The 23,053-nt window shown below is 39.4% G+C and overlaps 2 protein-coding genes across 2 annotated transcripts in view; one reads left to right on the top strand and one right to left on the bottom strand.

The window, feature by feature from the left end:
- Positions 1-3,219, top strand: part of nr5a2 (nuclear receptor subfamily 5, group A, member 2) — a 73,290-nt gene extending 70,071 nt beyond the window's left edge. Inside the window, exon 7 of the mRNA XM_069153406.1 lies at positions 1,197-3,219. Within this exon, the coding sequence (XP_069009507.1) occupies positions 1,197-1,444 (248 nt within the window). The 3' untranslated portion in view covers positions 1,445-3,219. The remainder of the gene's footprint in view (positions 1-1,196) is intronic.
- Positions 3,220-3,307: 88 nt separating this feature from the next.
- Positions 3,308-23,053, bottom strand: part of LOC138200594 (adhesion G protein-coupled receptor D2) — a 91,455-nt gene continuing 71,709 nt past the window's right edge. Inside the window, exons 24-25 of the mRNA XM_069153405.1 lie at positions 22,785-22,867; positions 3,308-5,382 (exon numbers count right to left, since the gene is read on the bottom strand). Of these exons, the coding sequence (XP_069009506.1) occupies positions 5,245-5,382; positions 22,785-22,867 (221 nt within the window). The 3' untranslated portion in view covers positions 3,308-5,244. The remainder of the gene's footprint in view (positions 5,383-22,784; positions 22,868-23,053) is intronic.

Genomic DNA, 23,053 nt, shown 5'->3' with positions numbered 1-23,053 from the left:
TTTCCATGGATTAGTGTGTGTGTGTGTGTGTGTGTGTGTGTGTGTGTGTGTGTGTGTGTGTGTGTGTGTGTGTGTGTGTGTGTGTGTGTGTGTGAGAGAAAAGCAGAGATTTGGACTGAAAGATGGTATATTTTAGCGTGTGTGTGTGTGGTGTGCGTGAGTGTGTGTGCGTGCGTGCGTTGGTCCGGAGGTGTCAGCTGTACACAGGGACTCTGTCATTCCACATTAGCCCACTGTGAGCACACTCGACCTGGGGTCAAACAGATTAATAAAAGATCGCACACACAGAGCCGCCACCTGATTATATATTCTGCAGCCCTGCGCTTCATAATCATGACAAGTACACATAGCGCTCCGCTTCACCATTATCCATTTAGCAAATTTCTGTCTTGTCTTGCAATAATCTGCTCAAACCCCCAGTGAGCTTATTATTGTCAAGGAAAAGTGCTTATGGCAGTGCAGAAAGGTGGAATTTTTGGAAAGATGCGACATGTATTTTACAAGAAATGAATAGTGAAAAGAAGGAGAGTTTTTAAAATCTCTTTATTTCTATATTTTTTTCCAATAAATATTAGAACGCAATCTGTTTTGTTTTGTTAAAAAAAAAAAAAAAAGGGCTGGTGAAGGCATCAGGTTAAGGAGCACGTCTGCCGCTAATATGACTACAACTCTGGCCTACATAATTCATAGACTCCTGGGGAATTAATCTCTCAGGAGAAGAACCTTTTTGCCTTTACCTGATTCCCTCCGCACGGCCGTCCCGAGAGACGATTCAGAGGGAGGAATATTTCATCATGCAGTGCATTTTGAGTGAAAATGAGCAACAACCAAAGAACTCAACTCCTGATAAATGAGAATACTAATTATTCAAACCTTTACGTGTCTCTGATACGAACTGCTGCCACCATGTCGATTATTTAGGTTAAATTCTGATACCGATTTGTTTGTCAGGTTGAAGAATTCTGCCTTGTTTGGAGCAGATTTCAAAGCAGATTTCATTTTCTTTCAGCTCTTATTTTCTACTCTTTAATAACAGAAACTGAACCAAATGTTTGGTTGTTGTGTGAAAACTGGGGGCTTCCACTTCCAACATTTACACTGTGACTTGACATGTTCTCATATTTGCCCACATTTTCCACACATTGCTAAAATGACCCCAACTCAAATAACCTTTTTCTTTTACTGCCTCCCTGCAGATGTGAAGAACCTGGAGAACTTTCACCTGGTAGAAAGCGTCCAGGAGCAGGTCAACGCGGCGCTGCTGGACTACGTCATGTGTAACTACCCGCAGCAAACGGACAAGTTCGGCCAGCTGCTCCTGCGGCTGCCCGAGATCAGAGCCATCAGCCTGCAGGCCGAAGAATACCTTTACTACAAACACCTGAATGGCGACGTGCCCTGCAACAACCTGCTCATTGAAATGCTGCACGCCAAGAGAGCTTAGGAGGGGACTGCCCTACTCATAATGCAGCTGTGTGGACATCCTAAGAGTTTTGCTGCAGTCCCCACAAACTCCAAGTAACGCTTTCACCGAACCTCCAGCTCGCACTTGAGTGTGTTAGGACCTGGAGCGTGGAGAGCAGTGAGCGTTAGCAACTCTTGTTTATATTGAGCTGATTTTAAAGTTCAAGTTACAGCTTGAAGTGCAGATTTGGACACACACACACGCACACACACGCACACACACGCACACACACGCACGCACGCACACACACACACACACACACACACACACACACACACACACAGAGAGACTCATAATGTGCACAGATAAACAGCAACTGATCCCTTTATTGTAAAAAAGAAAAAAAGTCCAAAAGAAGAGTCACTTCTCCTCAACCACGCAGAAAAAGACAATGTTGAAAGGAAAAAAGAAAAACACTTGAAGCAAACTCTCCATTTGACTCTACATGATGACATGTAATGGTGTGCACGACCAGCGAGACTAGCAGACTGTCAGGCTGCAGCTTCAAGAACCAACAGTTTTTAAGCACCTCGGGAGAACCGTGAGCATCTTTTTGTGCTGGGACAGGAAGCTGAACAACAATGCCCATCTTTCAGACAGCTCTGTGACTGGAGCGCTGGCTGATTTTGGACGACGGTCCTCCTGTGTGCTCTCGAACTAAAACTGACTTGTAGCTGTTGTTGGTACTGTAAAGGCAAACGGACGAGCAGTCAATCAGGCAAGAGACTCAGACGAGATGCTTGACCTGACTGAGAAGGGAGAAGTTGACGGTTTAAAAAAATAAAATAAAGGAACTTTCTTTAATGAACAAAATGATAAAGAGGCTGTTGAGAAGAAGCTTTTCTCTTGTAATGGAAGTCATTTGCTCCTCATGGTCACCTTGTGGTTCCCCTTTCTTATTCCACCTCCCAAAATCATCTTAAACTATGTACCTCAGAAACGCCAGTGTTAAATAAAGTCAATTAATAATGTCCGCTTAAATAATTGTATTTATAGCCCTTTTTTCCTGCAAAAAAAACCCTCCTTTCTTTTGATTATTTCATTCAAACTGGAACAAAACAAAGTGTGATTCTGGAGACGGAGAAGGATCCATCCTGCCTTTGTCTGAAAAGACCAAAGCCTGCTGCAGAACAGAAGAAGGAAATTACAAATACCTAAATAATCAGTATTATAAGAGAAAAAAAAAAATTGTGATGTCACAGTTATGTGAGTCTTGCCTTATTTCATTACCATGCTAGCTAACCGTGCAGATGTGAATGAAAATATGTACAAATATATATATATAAAGTATTAATGTTGTAAAAAATAAAACAAAAAAAAAAGAATAATTCAACAGGTGTTTACATTCATGTGGTCATATGGGAGAGAACTGTGATGAAGCAGAAATTGCAAAGCAATGATTTCCTAAAAAATGAAATTAATGAAATGAAGAAAAATATCCCTCTGGTTTGCTTTCTTTGGTGTGTGTACAGTGTTTTATTTTATTTCTATTTTTTTTATTTGTTTTGAGCAGTACTTAAATTATGTCGAGACATTGAAATCAAAGAGGAATCACACTTAAAATATTAATTTCTGTGTCTGCTGGCATTCAAACATTTGTTTATTTGAACATTGCTGTATAAGGGTTCCGTTTCACCTTCAACCTTTTATTTGTAAAAACCTTATTTTTTCATTTACAGTGCTTTGACCTTCTTTTTTTTTTTAATGTACAGTATGTCACTGGTTACGCTTAATAATGAAGATAATTTATTGCGTCCCTGCGTTTCCATCTTTGTGTTACATGACGTGAGGTGTCCACGCCAGAATAAATTTGTTTACTGTAGCATGTTCTTGTTTTGTTTCCACAAGGAGCTCCGAGATGCAGGTCTGGAGCAAAAAATAATAGCTTTCAAAGAAAAAAAAAAAAGAAAAAAAAAATAGAAAGACAGAAAAATCACTACAGTTTTTGTAGTCTTTTAAATGTTCATGCAAGTTTGTACATTGAAAAGAGTCTTGTATTTAAATGAGTAGGTGTGAAAGTTGTTTGTGCCACATCCATTTTTTCTTATTGAATTTCAACCTGCATCATTGTTCTGTCCGGTTTGCTCTTATACCAAAGACTGCATCTTTCCCTTGTGAGCTGTGACTTTGAGTATTGTGTCCAAAATGAACAAAACTGGCTTCTTTTTTTTTCTCCTCCACATATGGCAGCCTAAATTATCCTCGTGCTGAGTTTCTCCATGTTTACAGTAGTTGTTACCGTTTTTTATCAGAATGTCCCAACACTTGCCTCCCGACGACAACCTGTGCTGTTTATTTGTTTATCTTGTCGGCATTTTGTTAAAATAATTCATGGAAATAATCACAAGTCTTTGGACGGCATGTTTGATGTACAGAAAATGATCTTCAATCCCGTGTCAGCAGCTGTTTCTGATCCTCAGCTTCACCATCTGCTCCCCTCGTTAATTGTGTCTTCTGATCAGACAATCTTATCTGTCATCCGCTTACTCAGATTCCGTGTTTAGGTTCTGCAGCTGCCTCGGACTTCCTGTAACATACAGGTGAACTCCATACAGCATGCAGGCAATGCAGGCAATAATTTGGCCATTGCAGAAGTCCTACTTTTTACCGCACGTTTCTTCTAGTGCTGTTGCAGTGCTGCTCCACCACCGTTTTTTGTTTGGTTTAAGTTTAATAAATGCTCGGAGAAAGTGGTTTGGCAGCCAGAGGTTGTGAAATCTAGCTGTTTGCTTCACAACAAACAAATGTTAGGCGACATGGTAACTTGTACGCAGGATAAATACTTTATCAAGGACTTAATCAGTGACTACCTTCGTGCATTTTTGCTTATGTACAACGTCAACAAGTGGATACACAACACATTACAATGCCATTTCTTTCCCTCTTGTCTGTGACTTCTGCCCCTCCTGCTGACTTTATGAATGCTCCCGGTCCTGGGGAGTCTCTCTCTGAGGCAAACTGAAATTTTCCTCATATTTCAATAAATAATTATAATGCTTATAACACCAGATTCTCACTTCCTCCACACACAAACATTGCCCAATTATATTTTACTTGTTTTTGTGTGGGAAAATATTTTTAAACAATTCTTGCATATTGATACAAAACCACAACCTGTAGGACTGAGAGATACATGAAAATATAGATAAATAAAAATAATAGTTTTCAGTACATTAAAACAACAACTGCCATAGTCTTAATCGAAATCCATGTGCAGCTTCATGTTGTTATTTTCTGGGGCATTCTCACCTGCTGTATATTTAACAGTTAACAAAAGAGTGACAGAAAACCCGGGTGGACAGAAAAATGGGGGTAAAATCACAAGACATAAATGTCCCTGCTTGAATCAAACCAGGGACATCACAGTTAAACGTGTATCTTACAGACACAGGTCACGAAAACCATCACTTGAAACTTATTTTTAGGTAACTTTACGGCAAGAAAAGCCAAGAAATACAAAAAAAGAAAACAACACCTTTTAATAAAAATTTTGGATTTCAGTTTCTGAAACAAATTCCAAAACAAATTGGATGGATTAAGCTTGCATTGTTATTCAGCACATCTTGAAATAGGTGTTTTGAATGCTGGTTGACTGGAAATACTTCCAACGCGTATAAAGGAATTTAACACTCACACAGATGTACCAAATGTTTCTGTCTCTACAATTGTCATGGCTACCAGATTATTATTGTCAGATGAAAGAATTAAGGAAACAGGAGCTTTAATAAAAAAAATAAAACATTGCACCGGGTGCACTGATTAAAAACGGAATCACCAGGTCAGTCCACATGGACCAGGCCGCAGCTTTTCTGAGGTGCAGGGCTGCGAGGGAAACAGGAAGCTGCAAACTCGAGCTCCATGGGAACGTGAAGACTACAGCTGGGTGGCAAGGCATCCACGTTGGAGTGAGGAGGCTGCTGGATGGAAGAAGAGGACAGGTAAGTGGGGAGTGTCAAGTCACTTTAGGACATTTTTTTTAAGCAGTAGTAACACAAGACTGAGGTCATAAACCCTGATTTGGAAGAAGACGTTTTCCACTTCATATTAGAAGGAAGTTGAGCTACAGCATTCACTAATTTGTCTCTGAAGTCGCTACCTCTTTAAAAAGGGAACATTTCTAATTGATGAATTACCCGTGCTGCCTTTTGGAACTTTGTATTTTACTGCAACATCATGTCCCATTTTAATAGGTTACTTTGTTCTACAGAGTTTTACTTGTTCTGACACTGACCTTTTCTACTTTTGACCCTCACATCTGCAGATACAGTAATATCCATCTGTTTTATCATGTTTTTCACATCAAACTGCTTCAGTTATAATATTAGCAACAACTTTTTAAATCATGAATTGATGCAGTTGCAAACCCTTTGAAACAATTATATATATTACATTGTTTTAATTAAGAGTGAATTAACCCAAATTAAAGTCTTTAGGTCTTGAGGCCAAATCCTGAAAACAGTTTTATATCAAAAGCGATTAAATTCTGAAGAACTCACTCCATTTCAACTTTTGACTCCACTCTTCCCTCAACCTTCAACAGCACAAATGTCACGTTAATACAAATTAAAACTCCATTATTTAGTGAAACATGCTTCCACTATTAAAAAGTGATCCGTGGCATGAGGCTAATAAACGATCTAAAGACCTTTACTTTTGTAACAGATGCTGTTTTGTGCAAAATACATGGATTTGGCTTGTAAATCCTTTTCGTTATTTTCAATCTGCTTCTATTTTATATTTCACACAGCATGGCATTAAACTAATCAGATGTTAAACTGCAGCATCACGTGGCTCCTTTTGTATGATCCACCTCTCAACTCTCTGTAACTTAAGACCAGTGTCTCCATCGTCCTGTCTCTCTCCCAGGTACATTCACCGGTCTATACATGTCTTTCAAACTAAACATTTAGTCGTAAAACGGTAGAGCAGGCTGCAACTCTTCGACATGATGAAAAAAATAAATAAATAAAATCCAGCAGTGATAGCCAAAAGGTTTCTCAAATGTTTCTTGTAAATGCAATAACATGTCAAAGTTTTTACAATCTATTAGTTTCAAAAAAATTTCTATGAGGCAAATGATATGAGGGATGATATAATTACTGAGGCGGTGAGGATAATGTTAGTGGTGTTCACGTGCAGCATTAAGGATGCTGGTCACAGACGGGCAAGCGGCCAGCTCCGTCCCCGGCGCACAGCACTGCAATCCTCACTTGGAGCTTGGCTTGCAGTGCCTGGCCTCCTGTCTGTAAATGTGTTAAACCTGCTTTCACTCGCCCTGAATTTGTATAAATAATGTATATACATTTATCCACAGACTTTAACAAGTGCAGCCTCAGGTGAAAATACTCAGAAATGCATGCTATGCGCATCCCCGAAGGTGGACATCAGCTCCAAACCAACCAACTCAAAAGATAACCACACAGAAAGCAAGGGAAAAAAAAAAACCCACAAATGAATAACTTGCCAAAAGCAACATAAACACACACACACACATACACACACACACACACACACACACACACAGCGTTTTTGTTTTGTTTTTTTTGCTCTCTCTCACACAGTGCTGTCAGTTTCTAAACAAGTTTTCCTTTCCGTCACACAAACAGCCCCAAGTTGTGTCTGCCAGTGTGATGTGAAGCTTTTAAACTCTGGAACCACATCACTCGTGTTTACCGAGATGCGCTTGTATGTTTCCCTGCATTGTCAAGCACAGTCAAAGGGAGAGACTGAGGGCACAAGAAAAAAAAGAAAGAAAGAAAAGCTTTTGGAAATGTTCCAAGATTGCAAGAAAACGTGCAACTGAACGCTGGAATATGTAAGTTTGATATTACGTCCAGCTTCAGGCAGGCCTGGAGGCTCAACAGGCCTGAGACAAGCAGCGCAACCACTCCGAATAAAATGAACGCCACATAGCGGTAAAACCTGTCTCAGCACAGGGGATATGATACCACACAGTATCGTATTTACTGTATATGCAGTCAGTTCTTAATTTATTTCAAAGTACTTTCCAGAAGATTACCATAAATTTTGAGGCCAGCATCAACCACCAGATTCTGCACCTGTGTGAACTGACTCTCTCACTGAGCTTGTTTGTTGATCGAAGATGTTCCCTCAAATCAAAAAGACGTTCAGGCAAAGTAATCAACACACAGGAAGCACCGACACCAGCAGCAAATCAGCTTGCATGCAAATATGCAACAGACTGCCTCCCACTGTTCATGAGTGAGGGACAACAAGTTAATACCTGCGCTGTCGTTCAGCTGCAGTAAATGATGCCATAAAAGTAAAACTAGTCTTTTTTTTTTAGCAGTGAAAAAGGTTCCGGCATGTAGGGATAATGTAAATAATTTTTCTGCGGGTTTTTACATCTTATATTATCAGTAAAATGTTATCTGATTTAAACAACCATCATTTGAATTCTAAAGTTTAATCTCAACAAAGCAGCCGAAAAAACCCCAAAAGGAGACGACAACTTTAGCAACCGTTTGAAACTACAGCCCGACCAATACTGGATTTAAGGGGTTGATGGTGATTTCGATAGTCGGAAATAATTCCGATAATGATATATTGACTGAATTGTGGTTATCAAACCCTTGTGAAAAAGATATTTAATTGAGGCAGGATATGTTTCACCGTAACGATAAACTTTATTATCCAAAATGACATCACTGCATTACAACCGCAGACTTCACTGGTAATGTAATAATTATGAATATTTATACATATAAAAAAACACAAATATATCAATTTCTAAATGAATCCAAGTCATTTTTCTAAATTATGATCTATCATGAAGTTTTAGTATTACAAACATACATGCATATAAACCAATATCAAAATATCCGTTAGGCCAATATCATCTGATAAAATCAGCTAATTGATAAATCTGTTGGTCTCCATTTTAAACTGATAGCAGCAAAAGAGCTTGGTGCTATTTTCATGAAACAAACTTTCACTAGCATTTTTTTAATATATATATTTTTGCCCCATACATTACATTACATGTTAATGATTATCTAAAAAAATATTTTGAAATAATCTCCAAAACTGAGGAAAAAATAATTGCTGGATTTTGTTGATGAATAAAATGTTTTATTCTTCTGTTTCATCGTTAAAACTGGTAAAGGTCCAAAGATAAAGAACAAGGAGGCTAAAAAGAAACAGCACAACTCTTCAGAGAGGCAATTAGCCCACGTTCTAATCACTTACACCAAACGGCAACTGGGGGAACCATTGTTTGGCGGCCTGATGGACAAACTTTAAAAATGTAAAGATCAAATTAATAGACAAGCATTGTTAATGGGAACACTCACAATTATTATGCAAAAGCCTCACTGTGGCATGCAAAACAAATACACTAAGGTTTGGAAATGGAATAGTTCGAAGGCCGCTGCCGTTTCATTTCAAAGCATGCATTATACATCATTGTGCATAAAGAGGAAGCCTACAGCATTATGATGTTTTTTCCACGATGATTATCCTTTATTAGTCATTAAAAAGAGATCGAGAGAGAGAAAAAAAAAATACAACTTTTAAGCACCTGAACCTCGCTGCCAGCATTCCATTAATTGGCTGCACAATGGGGAGAGCCTTTGGAGATTTTTCAATTTCAAAAAATGAGGAGCATGCATTCAGTCGTGCTCATGTTATACCGGCACTTAAATCCTACAGAGCTCACATAAAAAAGGACTCAAGGTTGCATCCGATTGAAAGCCTCCAACTCCAGCCACTTTAGAAATCCATTTAGCAAGCGGGGGGTTAGAACATCTAATTCAAACAGAGTCACCCTGTTAAAACGGTTGCACCAATGTCTTTTAAAAACACACACACTTTCAGGCACACACTTTTCTCCTGTGTTTGCTTGGCTCCATTGTAAGAAAGATGAACCTGGCACATAGAGAGATGGCAAGACACAAAGAATTAATCTTGCCAGACCTCAGCCAAGTGGCGAAGGTGAATGCTGCTGAATGACTGCATGTGGAATCCTGACCTTTGCTTCAACATGATCAGAAAGAGTGCTCTATAGGAGCAACAAAAAGAGTTATTCAGCGCTTGTAACAGCACGACAGCCTGAATATCACAACGCTGTTCATCAGCTGCAGAATCCAGGTTAAGGAGATTGTTTTCTGAAGAAACATCCAGACGAGCAATTACGTGTTTGGTATGACCTCCGAGCATTTTTTTTTTTTGGAAGCTGAGACAATAATAAAAAAATTTCAAGCAATTACATTGCATTAAGACGGTGAGGAAAAAGGGTCACATACATGAAGTAATGTGTCATTTGACGATACACGTACACACTGGGAATGCTTGAGCCCCAACATGTCACTGCAATTTGCATGAATTACTCTAACAGCCCCTGGACAGTTGCTATTACTCCCGATTAACACTTGTGGCCAGAAAAGCCTTCAGCATGAGATCTTCAGGATAACTGCCTATTTTCCACTTTTGGATCAATGATTTTGAGCTTGTAGTTTTTCTCATACTAATTACACTGCTATTCGTTCCTAAGAAACTATTATTCTCTATTAAACCTTTGTGACACACCCACGTGCCGAGCCACACCCTGCAGTTTACCCATAAAACACTTGTGCCAGCATTTAATCACTGATTGAAAAAAAATAATCCATTTACTTTATTTTTGTAAATCAAAAAGTATGCATATTAGTGTACAGCTTCGCAATAGAAGTTTCAACTTTTATCCGATGTGTATCGGTGTGTATCTCTGCAATCTCCGTCCACAGATGGATGTAAGTATTTGTCCACGTGTCTCTATACATACATCTGCAGGTCTGTCGGTGAGGTCAATATCAAAACCCTTAAGAGGCCCGAATCCAGCAGTAAGACATTTTTCCTTTCATCTTTCCCTCCCCCAAATGCCACTTTTCTTTCCCGCTCTGTTTCAGAGCAGCACAGACAATCGCTGGCAGGCCTTCAGCTGCAAACAGCTGCTCTCAGATTGTCACTGTGATGGGAAACTGATTATTTAGTCTGCCGTGCCTCTCTTGAGACAGCACTAGTGTCTGTAAGCTACTGAGGACTCTTAAGAGGTTCGGTCCTTTGCCAGAGGTAGCAGTACTGCTGTAATGTCGCTCCTATAAATGAACATCACAGATTTCAACATAGCTATGAAAGAGTAGAGTATGGGCCCCAGGGAAGATCCTTGGGGAACATCTCCGTAGCATCTGTTAGGAGCTGGCTCTGTTTTCAAAAGGCCAGGAGTCAAGTGAAACAGAGGAAAGGCTGCCTCTCATCACCTGGAGTTCTGGATTTGTAAAAATGGCGACTTGAACCCATTCCACTATAATGTTTCCTATCAGAGGTATGTAGTTGTTACTCATGTAAACATTGGATCCTCGGGACCTCTACGGTTGGTGGGATAAAAGGGAAAAGATTCAGGTGAACAGGGTTTGCGTGGGCTGGACCTGTTGGATTTCATTACTAGCCTGGTCCTGGACGGTGAGGCGGCTCCAACCCTCAGCACCAGACTAAAACCTAGCTCAAAATTGCAATGAATGCTCTGTCTTTGGCCTCTTTGGATTCCCAACCAAGTCACTTTTTCAACCTGACTATAGTATCCAATCAACGAATGGCCTTCAAGCTGTATTTAAAGCTTTTCACACCACAAGGGCTAGGTACTGAGTTTCGATACTATATATTTTGGCACTGACCTACTATTGAAAAATGCCTTGTCATTCATTACCAAATTTCTATACCTCCATAGGCTATGTCCATGATAAGGCATTTTTGTTTGAAAACAACTTTTGCTACTTTTACAGAGTTAATCTTGTATCAGTGAGACACAGCATGGGAGCCACACACAGGAAAAATACATCTGCAAGTTCTTTTTTATTTTGTCTGTCTTAATGCTCATTCAGTATAAAGCCAGGGACAGCAATATGTGGAACAAAGATAAGAAATAAGGAGATAACCTACTGGATAATGTATTTTCAACAGGGGGTAATACATGGAAAAGAAAATCCCATTCAGAGCTGCCCTGAGGTAAAATATGAGAACATCTTCCTGTGTGTGTGAATGGCTGAAACATTTTTCAGTCTTTTATTGTGGCTTAAATTACTGTTATCATATTTGTCTTTGCTGCTGTTTCTTTTTTAAGTTTGACAGGAAGCCACCACCTGACAGGGAGATCTCCAAACTCCACCACTGTTGAGTAATATACACCTATACATATCAAAAAGTCACTTTAAATCTTTAAAATCACTTTAAGCTACATGAGCTTTTTTAAGTTAGGGGAATAGAGCATAGGACAGTGCATTTCCTCAACCATGAACACCATATTAATACCAGCAATAAAATAAGACAGAAAATTGAGTGGGTTAGACAATCACTGCAAAGGTGCCCTTGCGCAAAGTATTTAAAACCCATATTGTAATGGTGCTGCTCAGAGACTGTGTGTATGTGAATGTAAAAAAGATTGGGTGAAAATAAAAAGCAACAAAGAACTTGCATTCTGTATCTGATGAAGGTTCTACTATCAACAATAACAATTAATGAATTTCCAAATACAACTATCTAAAACACAAAATATATAATAATATATGTCACAGCATTGTTGACTAGACCTTCAACAATGAACGCAAGATTGACAGCAAGTGGGCGGTCTTCTTTTTGGAGTTCATGTTCACTGGCATTTGACAAGTCCTCTCTCTGGGAGCGTATCACAGCCTAACGGTGCATATCAAGCTCAGAGTCTAATGTGAGGTGAGTGATGTAAGGTGAGGTGAGGCAGTGTGAAGCCTGAGGCTGTGAACACCAAAGCACAGGGCAGCGGTCAGATCAATACTGGCTCTGCCACAGACGTACGAGATCGCGTTGGTAGACGGCAGAGAGACAACACTTCCTGATAGACCAGCGCTTGTCTTTCACATACAAACATATTTATTTTTAACTACAACCCCATTGCCAAAACAGTTGGGACGCTGTGTAAAATGTAAATTAAAAACAGAATATGATGATTTGCAAATCATGTAACCCCATATCTAATGGAGAATAGACTAAAGACAACAAATCAAAGGGTGAAAGGATGAAAGACTGCGTGGGCAAATAGTGCAACAATTTGAAAATAAAGTTCTTCAACATGAAATGAAAAATAATTTGGGGATTTCATCATCTTCAGTACATAAAATCATTAAAAGATTCAGAGAATCTGGAAAAATCTCTGAGCACATAGGACAAATACCAGTATTGGATGACCACGATTGTTGTGCCCTCAGGTGGCTGCCTCGATGCAGGTTAAAACTCTACTATTCAAAAAAGAACCTTTAGCTATAAGACACATGATCAAGAAACACAGCCGCCTTCTCTCCACCCAACCGATCTAAGAAAAACCAGACTGAGTTCCTCTTAGACGCCAGAAAAAAAAACAAAAAAACAAGGGAAAATAATTTTTTTAAGACAAGACCATAGTATCATAAACTATTAGATTTTTTTTTAATATATAATTTCATTACAATAAAAAAAAAATAGGAACAACATGACCCTTTCCAAGTAATTATTGAGTATTTTAATAACAAACAAGTGACTGGACAGGAAAAATCAACAGTTGATTTCTTGAAATTGTTTGGACTGTGAAGCTGGACTGTTGACTGACAAAACCAAACAACAATCTAAAAAAAATAATTGGGTAAAACTGATTTTGGCACTAGAAGTGACCGCTTCACGTTAAAAGACTAGTCAAATTCAGTGTTATCAAAATGACTACTTTTTAGGGAGGGGATTGTCATCCCCTTATATACCGCCGTAATATCACCTATTTTCTTTTCACTGTTTCTTTCACTGTTACTAATCAAAAAAGTAAACTCACATGTAAAAGTAACTGTACAAAACTGTAAAATGTTTGCTTTATAATAGCAAACAGTTACATTTGACCAATATATTACATTTTTCATACGGAGGGCAGACACACCCAGCATAGCCAAATAAGAAACAGACATTCACAACTGATAAAAATGTCAGTTAGAATTTGTAAAAACTTATAAATAATGGATGCTCCAAGTAGGCAGGGAGCATCTTCAATGAGCCCAGAGTGCAGCGCATGCTTTCTCATCTCCAAACCAAGGAGCCATCTTAATGACTGCGCCCGGAGACCCAGGGGTCTCCATCAGCCCCCCACCCAATTCCCCCTCTACCCACCCATCGGACCCCCCTCGTCAAGCCCATCCATGCTCCAAACCACAACCTATCATGCAGAGGAGAACATGAGCTCTTAAATTAAACATTGACAGCAGCGGCCGCTGCCTGTTTTAGGCAAATCAGCAGAAAATGAAACAAACAGGGCGCCTCAGGAAGATCCATGTGTGTGCAATTGAGACATTTTTTGGGGGGGTGAGTGGGGGGTCTCTTAAGTCTGGTGGAGAGCAGAAATTGCAAATAATGTCACAAGAGTGTGTTTGCTTAGTGGATATCGTTCTTGTGTGTTTTGTGAATAAAAGAGGCTGTTTTGCAGGTTTCCATTTTTGCATTTTGGAACAGAAAAAGATAGAAGTCAGACAATTTAAAACTGGAAAATGGTAATTAGACTTCACTTGTAAAGCACTTCTCTATGATTATAGACAAAGTGTTTTACAATTCAACTCTCATTCACACACACTCTTACACACCAAGACGCGGGTAGGCCCAGTGGGAGCAACTTAGGGTTCAGCGTTTTGTCCAAGATGGAGTAAACCCTCGACAGGTTTTTTCAAAATAATGACACTGGGCTACACAACAGCCTGCATCATCAGAACTAAAGGGGTTGGGACAATGATGGTGGATGAGGTAGGGACTACTATACCCCTCTCCTGAACTGCATTCAGACATAAACAGGAAATTGCCTTCAGGAAGGAAGTCATATTTTTTACAGCTGTGCCCTGCCACGAGGACAGCACTGTGAGAGCTGCATTACCAACATGTACGAGATTTACTCTAGACATCTAATGTCTGCAATGAGCCGTTCAGTTTCATACACAACCCGAAGAAATTACAAGGGAACCTGGGCGGGACTCGTGTTTTTGTTTTGAATGAAAACTGTTGTCATTGTCTTTTCCTGTCACCATTTTTAAAAGGCCTTTTCCTGTACTAGCCACAGATGAACCTTTGTCTCTTTGTTTTTGTTCTTGGATGAAGATCAAGGCACTAGGGCCAGACTCAGGGCTTGTGATCTGTCGGGGCACAGGGATTTATATGGCACTTGCATCCTACGATACTCATCACATCTGCAAGTCACAGCGATAAATCAGATTGGTAGGCTGGACATAAGGTAACAGATCCTACTTTAGAATTTTTTTTATTATTAAAAGATAAAAAATATAGTTGTACTCGAAGGGATCTCAAGCCTCCTCTCTTCATTAGTGTTGAGTTATTTCACTGATCAGTGCAATACCTTAGAGGCGCACCCACAGGAACATTCACACTTTTATGCACACAGATAAAAAGACTTCATCAATTTCTCTGTCTGCCAAAAAGCTGGTTGAAGTGTGCTGAGAGGTGGAAGCTAAGGATAGTGGGGGAGGCCGTCCACAGCCCTGCAGGAAGTGATTTAATGTCCAAAAAGACACGCACTTGTTTTTGCGCCGTCTCTTTCCTGTTGTGCTCTGATAGGGACTTCCTCTCCCCAGTGGGGGTGGATACGGTATCATCCGTCCATCCCACCCACCCCCACTCATTCACTGCTAGCGGAAATGTCCTTATGCTGCTGTGCCATCCCATCAAAAGAATTTCTTATGCTCTTTGGACATCAATGCATCAATAGACCATGAGGGAGAAGACATTAATATTTGTAACTTTGTTTGCACTGGTGTCTATGGGAACATTTGAGCGTTAACCTGTGAGTGCACTATGTATTGACCCGGGGAGCCGGAGGGCTTAACCCCAGCCACGGTAACACCAGGATGATCTCTTCCTGTCTGCCCTAGTATCTCTATGACCAACTCCCTTCCTTCCCGCAAAAACACACAGAGATACATCCAACGCCACACAAACACGAACACACACACACACACACACACACACACACACACACACACACTCTATCGATGACTGTTGCTCAAAGTTGAAACTTGTTCTATTCCTAATGTCCACTCTTGGTTTTGTCTGTTTTTTGTATCTTTTTGGGGATTGCATGAATACGATCCAAAACAAATGCTGCCAACAAACTTAACCCGAACAGTACCTCAAACAGTAAAAACAAAACTGTACACTATAAGCTTTGGAAAGGTAGTATTGTATTTGTTGTAGAGATCTTGTACTAGATCACTGTTGATATCCTTGATATCTTTCCACTGCCTTTAATTCCTTTGTTAAGAAATTTTCAAACATAAATCTGGGGGTTAAACTTGAGTCCCACGTGGCACCACACCCAGTAATTACAACAACAACCCAGTTTCCAACTTTCCCATGCCCATTCAGAGGTATTTTTTTTTTTACAAATATAAACAATTGACTTCAAAATCAACTAACTACGTGTTGACTGGAAGACTTGAAGTGTTTAAGTTGATCGTCTCTATCACCAATGCTTAACAACGATGTCTGGACACAAGCCGTCTTGGTGATCAAATCCTGTGACCGTCCATTAAGACAATGCTCGTAAACCATTAGGACAACCAGTCACCCAAAAAAAAGATTAAATCTTACTTGCCAAAAAAGACTAACTACAATTCACAAGAGTAAGGGATTAGCTTGAAAACATTTCTCTCTCTCTCATCTCTAAAAACTGAAGGTAAAAGTCAGACAAGAGAGTCATACACTGTGCTGATTTAAATTGATTTTTAGCTAAGCCTTTTCTGTATAGCGGCATGAACTGCCTTTGCTGTGTGGGTGTGTGTATGTTCCAAATTCTCTGCATCGTTTCCAACAGTGACCAAAGCCTCTCATGCCACAACGCTTATCTGCTCTACTCTCTGTTGAGTGATTTAAAGCTGACTATCACACACACACACACACACACACACACACACACACACACACACACACACACACACATATATGTGTACAGACCGACCTACCTACCTCCTCTCTTACTCATTCATCCCATATACCAACACACTTGTACAGTATTAGTCACTCGTACACTTCCATAGTTGGACATGTGCACACATTCACCTACAGATGGAGGAAATAGGCTCAAAGCTGCCTGTGTCTGTGAAGGATGTGAGGTGCAGTGATGGCACATTAACGATAGGACCCATGACAGCAGTACGCATCGGCCTCACTGAACAAAGCATGAGGCCAGCTTTTAATTCAATGAGGATTGTTTGAGTTAAACAATGGCTCTTGGCCCCACTGAGGGTAAGAAAAGGGTGAGAAAGGTGAGTTTGTCAGTGATAGCTGACTGGTGTTTTTGTGTTTTAGGCTACGGATGATCCCGTGGGTTCGATGGGGTCGCGGATCAGACGTATCACTGTGGCGCAGCGACATCCGCTGTTTTTCAGGTAACTAACAAATAGGCTGACAATGACTGGGCTGAAAAGAGAAACACAGCCAGACATGATCACTATGGAACCATAAATACTATTTAGAAGCATTAGTCACACATGTTTATATTTGGGGATTTTATTTTTGGGAAGAACATTCTGCAATGAATAATAAGTACTGTAGTGAGGACATCTTCCTTAAATGGTATTTGGAAACAATTTATGAGTGCTGTTAGTGACAATATGGTCACAGTACAGTCACATTTAACCAATAGTCCATTGCTAATCACACATTTCAAAAATAGCAGCAGATACTAAACAAGACTGAAGTCTCAACTGAAGAAACGACTCGTGCTATTTATATACCAACACTGTTTTGAATGGATTTGGATATTTCTAAAAGTGCTTTTAAACTCATACTAAACTCACACTGTACAACAAGGTAAGACAACAAGTTGAACATTTGACAATTCATTCCTTTTTTTATCCAGACTATCTGGCAATGAAACAATCAGAAAATCCGCAGCACGGGCTCCATTGTCCATTGTCCATTTCAACCGATCCCCATTTGGCGTCGTGCGAGAGAGGTGTCGCCCTCAATCGCTCTCCCTGTGGCGGGGTAGTCTGGCACGGTCAAAACACCCCTTGGTCAGATCCAGACGATCCTGTCTCCCTCCAGCTTAACCTAAGCAATTCACCCCCGATGGGCTGCCTCAAGGATTGAAAGACATGACATTGGTCTACACGGAGAGGCCAATGTGATGTCCCAGTCCTGAGACACCCGCTCCCTTACGCCAGTGCAACATTGTCAACTCTGGCCACCCTAAGTGCACCTCTGACACCCAACTATCCTGTCTCCTCTGGAGACAGGCAGGGGTTCAATGTCTGTGTGTAAAATAAGAATGCGTGAGTGAGGAATCTCAAGTCTACTTTCAGGAGCCAGCCCAATATTTTACCACTTTAAAAATCACCTTTTAATGACCTTTTAAGAGAGGTTTGTTTGTGATCATTTTTGAGCATTTGGCTTCTGCTGATGGTTTACATTTCATTACCTAAATCCAGTCCAATAAAACAGCAGCACTTTCAGCATATGCTAGCATAGATTTCCTTTAAAGGACTGTAAATGCTTTAGAAGATGTCAGATGTGCATGATCACCAATACTTTGTAAATGCCACAAACTAGTATTATGTGATTCAATATATTCACCGACACAAATTAACTAAATAGAAGGAAAAACTGTGTGGCCCTTGAGTGTTTTTTTCACTCCAGGTTTTGCATTCCTCACAGTCCTTTTGGTCTATGCTAATGGCGTCTACTCATGCAGAGCAGCAGGTCTTAATGAAAAACCTTTGGCTGGTGATCAGTGCTATTGATCAGCCTGAGCCCCAGCTTTAAGCAGGGCTAATTGATCAATCACCACAGGTTGCTTCGGATTAATGGAACATGACTGGTGCCCCCCAAAGGCATACCCACATCTCATGAAGTGTGTGTATGTGTGTGAATGTGTGAGATAGAAATATTCAACATGCATACGATTACGTGTATTTGTGAGGGAGTAAGGATGCACGAAAGAGTATTAGATTACCCTCTTCAAGTTAAAAAAAAAAAAAAAAGATTATGATTGATTAAAACTACACAAAACAAAGTAACACTTTAACTGATAAATAAGTGAACTTTTACCACAAATACACAAAATCTTCCCTAAATTCACTGAGGCTAACAAAAGTGAAATTTTTAAAAGAATTATATTTAAAATACTTCCTCTCAACATGAAAAACAGACAAGTTGGAAGGAGTAACTTCCTGATAGTGGCATACCAGAAAAAAATTGTCGGCAACTATATAATTCTGTGTTTCCATAATTAGTGAAGTGCAAAACACGTTTAAACATCTAAGTTTCTGTTTTATATCTATTGAAATATTACAAATGTGTACAATTGTATGCAAAAGTTTGTGCCACCCTGGGTAAATAACATATGTTGATAGTTTTTGAAGGAAGAAAAATAAAAAAATAACCCCTGCAGCAAACACACATTCAAATTCAAATGTTAATCAACTGATCTCTAGATTTTGAGAGATCCGTCTGCATTCATTTATTTCATTTGAAAAGGGACATAAATATAATGTCACAGATTTTTAAATGTTATTGGTTTTGTGCTGTTATTAACAAGACCACCGTAGGTTTGCTTGTGTGTTTGTGTGTATGAGTGACATCCGTCAATGAACAGACTGATCTGACATCTGAGGTATTCTGTGATTTTGGGCTCCACTTAATATCAAGGGCTTTCAGGCGTGAGACTGAACAATGCTTAGTTTAGGATGCATCTTGGACTCGATTTCTGTGGCGTTGATTGAAGTCTTGTTTCTGTGTGTTAGTTCTGGTCTTTCACAAGTGCCTCTGAAAAAAATTATAAAAGTACAGAACCAAGAAGTAACTAAAACAAATACTGAAACCAATGAAGTCTATATAACACATTTACTGCATACATTTACAAATAGTATAAATAACAACTATTTTTTACAACAAATTGGAAAATCGTAAGTCATTGTTTAGTTTGAGGGACTTTTAATCAAACTGTCTGTAAAAAAAATAACAATAAAACTTGTTTCCTGGCTTAAAGAGCTGCTGACCTACCCACGGGGAATTTCAGGACAGCTGACTTTCTAAGGAGAGCTTTTGAGTCACATACTTGAATGCTGTTTTAGAGATTTTTTTTTTTCATTCTGGCAAGAATATAATACGACTATAAAACATTTTTACCATAAAAAAAATGATTAATCAGATATTAGCATCAGAATCCCCTGATTAATTTAACTCTAGTGAATATTTTATGAGTGTTGCTAGTCCTAAACTGACAGATATGACAGAAGCAGTCTCCCTGCCAGGAAGGACTAAAGCACAGGCCAAAACAGGAAGCCTCAACACACACACATACACACACGCGTGCACACACACACACACGCGCACGCACACACACACGCACGCACGCGCACACACACACACCACACACACACACACACACACACACACACACACACACACACACACACACACACACACACACACACAAGTTCAAATCCCTCCCATTGATAACTGACAGGCTGACTTGCCAATGGAGGATTTGGGTTCGGATGTGTGCGTAGGGGTGGACTGGAGGTTCCAGCTGGCCTGTCGAGGGACTCCCAATCGCGTGTGAATGCTACTCAGAGGGAGCTGTGGCTAATGTGTCCAACACTGAAACACTCCACAGGCTGGATGAAAAGGTCACCTCGGGCGAGCTCAGCTGGACAAAACCAGGAACCGGGTTTTCAGTTCTATGAAACAGACCACACAAACCTGTACAGTACGGATTCATTTAAAAAGGCTACAGTATGTTTTCAATTTGTGTAGAAAACAAGTGCACAATTAATTATTATAAAAGCTGAAAAAAATAATATAATAGTAATTTGAGTGAATTTAAAAGCAGTTTATTAATTGGAAGATAGGCTAAAACATATACTCACTGTAGTTACTTTTTACTTGCTTTTAAATCATAATGCTTTGGAAACTTTCTGAATGTATCTGAAACATAAGTATCAGATAAACTGTATGTCATATTTACAACGTATATTCTGTGTCATTGCTCGTTGATAAACAAGTCACTCGGGTGGGGAAAAAAAACGTTATGCTTATAGTTTAATAGGATTACAATCTGAAACTGTAAGGAAAATTTTTTATTTGACTTTGAAGTCCATTAACACCTCGAAGACACGAAACGCCTGACAACAGTATGAATTCAATAATCACATCATTAATGAAACACAGCTGAAAACAATTGCTACACTTATCATTGATTGCATTTGGACCGCATGACCCGTGAAAAGAAAACAGTAAGCACCGACCAGTACAGAGCCTCTGACTCCGAAACCACAGGACCAAAACGACAACGCACACCATCTCCGCCTCCTGTCATTTAGTTAACCTTGACCAACTAACCAGCCACACATCAACAACTCACACCCTCCTATCTTGACTCACACATTCAGTGGAATGAGACCACACTTCCAGCCAATAACCTCTGGTGTGAACTTAATTGTGTATACTCAGGTATTGGGTTTCGGACCGTGCCTGGGTCCCACAGTGCTCAAAGAGAAACAGACGCTGTGAACTTGACAATGAGTGAGAGAGCGATAGAGTGAAAGAGAGAGCGAGAGAGAGAGAGAGAGAGAGAGAGACATGGACCACCCAACGGCTGTGAAGAAAAACAAAGCTGGGTGGAGAGCATAGTCAGCTTCGATCAGTTTAGAAGCAGGACCGTTGAAAGTTGTTGTGCGGTAGCATTTCGCCAAGGGTGGAGAAAGGAGAGGAAAGGAGAAGGTGCAGTGCTGGAAAAGGTCCATTGATCTTGGAGTCTGTTTTAAGCAGCATTTACCTCGAAGAGAAAATACAAAATCTACCGTTTTGTTTTGATTAAAACTCTTGTTTTATACAAAATTAAACTAAATCTCCTTATTACTTTATGACCTTCAATGTACATGGCTCCTTTAGCAATCAACACAATACAATTGCTAAGAATTCACATTTTTTTCTCAACATTATATCACGATATTTAAAAACTTTACTCCATGAGGGAGAAGACGGCATCAGAATTGAAAAGCACTGGACTGGGGGTTTCAAGAATGAGGACATGGCCAGCTTTGAAGCACTAGAGATGAAGTGATGAACACTCTCACCTCTGCTCAAAGTAATTATTCATTTGGCCTTAAGCAAGATACTTAACCTCGTATTGTATGAATCTAAAGCACAAAGCATGTTCAGTTGAGATGTAACTCTAGATGTCAGGTTTTCTTCAATTCAGGAAACAAAACCTTTTAAATTAATAATAAAAAAAAAACTGTTGAGGGGAATCTGTAGTAATGTGTGATGTGGTTCTGGTGCTGGCCACCAGGGGGACGAGGATATGCATAGAGGGATGGAGAATTCATTTCACTGGAGACACAGTCAGGCATTAATGGCTGTGTGTGTGTGTGTGTGTGTGTGTGTGTGTGTGTGTGTGTGTGTGTGTGTGTGTGTGTGTGTGTGTGTGTGTGTGTGAGAGCAAACAAATGGGAGAGAAAAAATAAATTCTGCTCAACACTGGGAAGTTTTGTCATATAAAATCACTATATTAATTCATTTGAGATGATTTGGTAGAATCATGACGATTTACATGGTAAAGTTTTGTGATAGTTTTAAACTGCAAAGCACCAAATTATGTTTTTGAAAAAAATCTATGACAAAATTTCAATAGTGTCTATATTTTTTAACAATATAAAATGCATATGAAATGGGTCTTAAGATGACTAAAATTATTAGCAACAATTAAATCAGGTAGAACACTTTATCTTCAAGATAATTTATTAAAAAAATGTAAACACATTTTACTTTACTTTTTATGTTTATTTTTAGGCTAAAATGTTTAGTTTTTATGGCACTAGGGCCTTAATTAATCAAGTTTTTTTTAATATATATTTGCTATAGCATTAAAAGAGGAGCGTCACAATCGAGTAGGGTACGGATCATAAGTATTTGGAGAGTTACACATTTTTTGTTCTACAGGCACATTCAATCTGAAATAAAACACTGGATATAAAATGACCAAGCATCAGCTTTAATGTGAGTAGGTTTATTTTTAACATTAAAATAATTAAACGTCCTGTAAATTAAGCTTAATCACACTGATGTGAATCAAACTGAACTATACTAACTCAGTGAGAGAACTGAGACTTCTTTAAATATGTTAAACTAATACAGTAATTGTTAAACCCATGATGTCTCTTTTTGACCAAAGGTCAAAGATCAAATTCCACTGTTGAGCCGCTGAACTTCCCAGTTAACCTCAGTGTTGCCTTGTAGTGTACACTGAATGTGTGTGTAATAAGTATGTTACCTCTGTGGCCAGATGAGTGTCTTTGGAGGTTTGGCTCAGGGAATTTTCTTTTGTCTGTGGAGCACAAGGACTGGACAACTGACCTGAAGAAAGACATACACACAGAGTTAGATCTGTCAACAGCTCCTGAATACACAAATACACACACCAGGACACGTGCTTGGAGCAAGTAAGTGAACAGGTTGGTATCTTAAAGTCACACTACAATGAATAGTAACATATAGAAGATCATAATTTATATATTTGAAGTTAACCCGTACATTCTACAC

This window comes from Embiotoca jacksoni, unplaced genomic scaffold (assembly GCF_022577435.1).
Source record: "Embiotoca jacksoni isolate LCO1_2020_lvr unplaced genomic scaffold, fEmbJac1.0.p SCAF_19, whole genome shotgun sequence".
Lineage (NCBI taxonomy): Eukaryota > Metazoa > Chordata > Actinopteri > Embiotocidae > Embiotoca > Embiotoca jacksoni.
Note: the sequence above shows the minus strand (reverse complement) of the source record. Positions and strands in the feature narration are given on the sequence as shown.